Source organism: Sphaeroforma arctica (genome assembly GCF_001186125.1).
Source record: "Sphaeroforma arctica JP610 unplaced genomic scaffold supercont1.280, whole genome shotgun sequence".
NCBI classification, from domain to species: Eukaryota; class Ichthyosporea; order Ichthyophonida; genus Sphaeroforma; species Sphaeroforma arctica.
In genome coordinates this window covers 91,211-95,684 of record NW_014040278.1, presented here as the reverse complement: position 1 = coordinate 95,684, position 4,474 = coordinate 91,211, and the positions used below count along the sequence as shown (strand labels likewise).

The 4,474-nt window shown below is 43.5% G+C and overlaps 1 protein-coding gene across 1 annotated transcript; it reads right to left on the bottom strand.

The window, feature by feature from the left end:
- Positions 1 to 321: 321 nt before the first annotated feature.
- Positions 322 to 1,974, bottom strand: SARC_04766 (hypothetical protein; the record flags this gene model as incomplete). Its single annotated transcript, XM_014301400.1, has 1 exon — positions 322 to 1,974. A coding segment is annotated over one exon (1,634 nt), but the record flags the coding sequence as incomplete, so codon positions are not given.
- Positions 1,975 to 4,474: the final 2,500 nt, after the last annotated feature.

Here is a 4,474-nt window from a genome sequence, read left to right as displayed (position 1 = left end):
TATATATATATATATCCATATACATATACACATATATATATTTATATATATATATAATGTATATATATATATATGTGTGTGTGTGCGCGTGTGTGTTTGTGTTTGTGTGTGTGTATGTGTGTGGATTTCTTATGTTTATATATATATATATATGCATGTGTATATATATTTATATATAAATATATATATATTATACAAGAAAGTTCATGCACGCTTGTATATGTGAGACCTTCTGAATTCAAAAAAGCGTGCACTGTGTAATTGAGAAGTACGCTACAGGGACACCAGAGTTGCATCGGTTACATTGCCACTGCAACGTTCGCCTGGATGAGATCGATATTTATTCGAGTACGTGTTGCAGTGTTGAATCCGCACGTTTTATATCATCATAGAGACTTCTAACCTTTTCATTCCAGTATAAATGTTTATGGGTATCGTCGTTGCCGTCCCGACAGTATTTTATATGCAACACCGCGGCTAGACTGGGCAAATCGTTCTTGTTGGCAATCCTTACTTTGTCAATGATTTGCCTCAGCGCATCGTCGTGCTCGTCAGTGTCATAATCAAATTTTTTGAGATAGGCTATTTCAGGCCCCAGTTGGCTCTTGGCCTTCTTCAGCTTATTGATAACACCCTTAGTTCGGCTATTCCCGTATTCCTTTGCTAACTCTTCATGTGCACACGGCGCTTCGGATAGGTATTGTGTTATCATTCGTTGCTCATCTTCGGGCGCTGTTTTACCTTTCTTCTCCTGCTGTTTGCCGCTCTCAGTCTCATTCTCAGCGCCTTTGTGACGTTTAGTTGATTTGATGCTGGGCGCTGCTGCCCGTTTCTCTGGCACATATCGCGCTGGTGGTTCACTTAGCAATCCCTGACTATAAGCAACCTGTGCGGGTTGGACGGCTTGCAATTGTCCTACTGCCTCTCCTTCGGCTACACAGATTTGATTTGGTTCTGAGCTTACTGCCAATCTCCCTTGGTTTTCAATATGTTTCTTTGACCGCTTCTTCCTCGCTGCAGCACTATCGTTAAAGAGTCGGTTTTGCTCCACTGCCCTTTTTCGCTCTTCGGTCAGTGCCGTCTGCATATCATCGCCTACGAAAAGGCTCGTATTCATCGCACTTTCGCTGTTGTCAGAATCGCCGTCGCCAGTTACATCGTCTACCCTGTGCGTGACTGCTCTATCTTGTGCAACTGTGTCGTTCCTTCGAGCATTTGTATCACTCGCATGTGCCACCGAGGCGCGCGGCTGGAATGTAGTTTTGCGAATGATGGGATTTACGGTTCTTGCTGCGAGTCGTCGTTCCTCGTTACTATCAACATATTCTCTCGACGAAATCCCATCGGGCTGAAGCGACTCTGGATTGGGTTGGCGGTTGTGTTGCATACCTTCATTGTCTTCCCTGACAGCCTGCATCGGGTATTGAGAATCATGTCTAGGTTGTAAATGCGCTTGAGTGGTGCTCTGTTCTTGAAATCCTCTAGAGAGAGGAATGCTCTCATAATTCCGCCTATCCTTGGGGGATAGATCATATACCTGCGCATCGATATTTACCGCTCTATCCTGGCCACCAGAGGATTGCCTGATATAATCCGCATCTGGAGCTTTTCCTGTCGCTTCTCTATACTTCGCTTCTCTATGCTGCAAGTACCTACAATTCCAACCCCTAGAATCGCCACGATGTAATTGTTCCAGCCAATCTCGACATTCAGCCTGTTCTTTAAACGCCTTATTTAAGTTCAGGTATGAATTTGCAGCTTCACTACACCATGTTGCGCACGTCGCCCAATCCTCACGCCACCACGATTCTGACTTCACTCGAGAAACAAACTCTCCAATTGTCTCCTGTATATGCTCACACTCACTATCTTTCTCTTCAAGGCTGGCCATGAGAAGTCCACACTTAAAGTCGCTGTGCTCATCGACCACATTCGTAGAGCTGCGCGCCCCGTGCATTTGACCCCTAGACATGCTTCTTGTGGATTTTGGCGTGGGGCCGTGGGCGTTCCTGATTTTAATTACATGTTCGTATTTGATTATTTATGTAAAAATATTTACGCCAAATCAATAATCATACAAGTAAGGCCCATCACTACATGTCCGGACTTAACTGAAGGCGAGGCGAAAGTAAACGTTTATTTTTAGATATTCTTTATATGTATGTGTAAAGAGGAAACGTATACAAAGACGAATAAAAAACAACTCGGCAATTGCCTGGGCTTGACGTTCCAAACTTCCACACCCTGACTCCTTGAGGCTGTACACCTGTACCCCTGCGGGCTGTGGCTGCCACGGCACCATCCCATAGTGATAGTAGTCGACAAAATGACCAACGGACAGTACTAAGTGCTCCGTTGAAATTTTGGTTGGCGCGCGCGTGCCTAACGGTCAGTTCGACTTTAAAAGTTGACACTGGTTGGGAAGCGGGGGCCGGGGGAGGGGGTCCTGGAGGGATGAGGGATCGATGGGGATCAATGGGGTGGAGTTGAGTGAGACTTCCGAGTCCGAGACTTCGAGAAGTTCGAGATGAGTTTCAATGACGACCCCGGGCCCAGCCAGGGCCTGGGCGGCTGGGCCCTGTGAGGCTGTGTGCGTGAAGACGGGTGAAACGGAACAATAAATGCAAGAAGGCTGGCAAGCGCGGAAAATGTATAAAAAAATTGACAATAAATTTTGAGCCGACACTTTTTTTTACTAATTTAGAATGCTATGGTCAAATGTACTGATACAAGGACAAGGGCATGACTCGCGTGCAACAACAGGGGCAACGCAGCTCTACTACAGCAACTACAGTTGCAAGCTGCTTACGGGTGAAGAAAAAAAGGCTATGAATATGAGAAGGTCAAGGAGACGGTTTCGGAGTTTGTAGATGCTGCACTTGAGGAGGCGTGGTGGAAACTAGAAAGTGCCAACTGTGCGATACAATGTGACGGAGCAGCAGACGCGTACAGGATCTTGGATAACTGTACAAGAGACCAAGCTGAATGTGTAGACTGGCTGGAACAGTTGCACTATGGCGAGGCAGTTGTTGAATATTACGACTATCTGTAGTATAAGACCCAAACGGCTATTGAGTCGCTATCTAGAGGCGCTTTCAATCTTAATGGGCAATACTCGAATGAATATATCCAGCATACTATCCCAGAGCACCACGTGCGATTTTAGAGTAGATTTAACCAGCATAGGCTCACTGAATGTAGAGCTTCAAATACTGCTAGGTCAAAGACATATCAGGAAACGGACAACGAACAATCTATAATTGTACCGAGCAACTGTGGAGATTCAGAATATAGTGTGCAATATCAGAGTGAACCAGATCAGCGCACAGGGATAATTGGCATCGGACGACCTCGAGATGCACATATGACGTCTGGAGAGCCGGGCCATATTGTACAAACTCGGAAAAGTCAGAATCAAGGTAGGGGGGCGAATCGAGATATCCACAGAGGTTCTCCGTTGCAATATGCAAACAGAGAAAATGTATCCAACGTACTTATAATATAACGACATCAATGTCTCGTAGAAGTTATTCGAATATGCAAAGAAAGGCCATAGATAAACGGAATAGAGTAGGTATAATCAGAGAACGCGATGCATGTCACGACAGTCATTCTGAAGATAATTCTGATACTGGGAGTTATCGCGAACCGCGCTCTCACGTGAGCTTGCAGTCATCAAGTGCCGCATATTGGCATCCACGTTCGGCAGCGAGAATGGCAAGTCCCAATAAACGTATGTCCGTAAGTTCGACTGAGGGTGATACACTTGATCTTGTCGAGAATGATCTACGCTTTGAGCCGTCAGAAGTAGCGCATTCTAAATGTCAGGGAATTTGGTTCAGCCCAGAGCAGTCTCAGTTGGAGCAGAACTACATCACGGCGACCTAGCCGAGACGAACTTGGATTGCTTGAAATATGGGCAAACTTCACGCTTGATATAAATATAATATATATATGTGTGTGTGTGTGTGTGTGTGTATACATCGGTTTAGATGAATGTATACATAAATTAATATTTATATTTATATACGAGTGTGGGAGTTGATGGTTGTATCTATGTGTGTGCGCGTGTTTGTGTACGTATATATATATATATACGTGTGTGTGTGTGTTTCTATAAAATATATTTATATCTTTCCATATCTAGTATTCACATATATATTTATATATATATATACATGTCTGTGTCTGTGTCTGTGTGTATGTGTGTCTGTGTATGTATATAAATATATATAGATATCGGTGTATGTGTATATACATGTTTATATATATGTATAAATATTTGTGTGTGTGTTGTGTTCGTGGGTGTGTTTATATGTGTATATATCTATATTCATGAAAGTTTGTATATATACATATATATATGTGTGTGTGTAGGTGCCTGCGTGTTTGTGTGTGTGTATGCATGTATGTGTTTCTATATAATTATATATATATATATATGTACGTACGTACCTGTGTCTGTGTTTGTCTG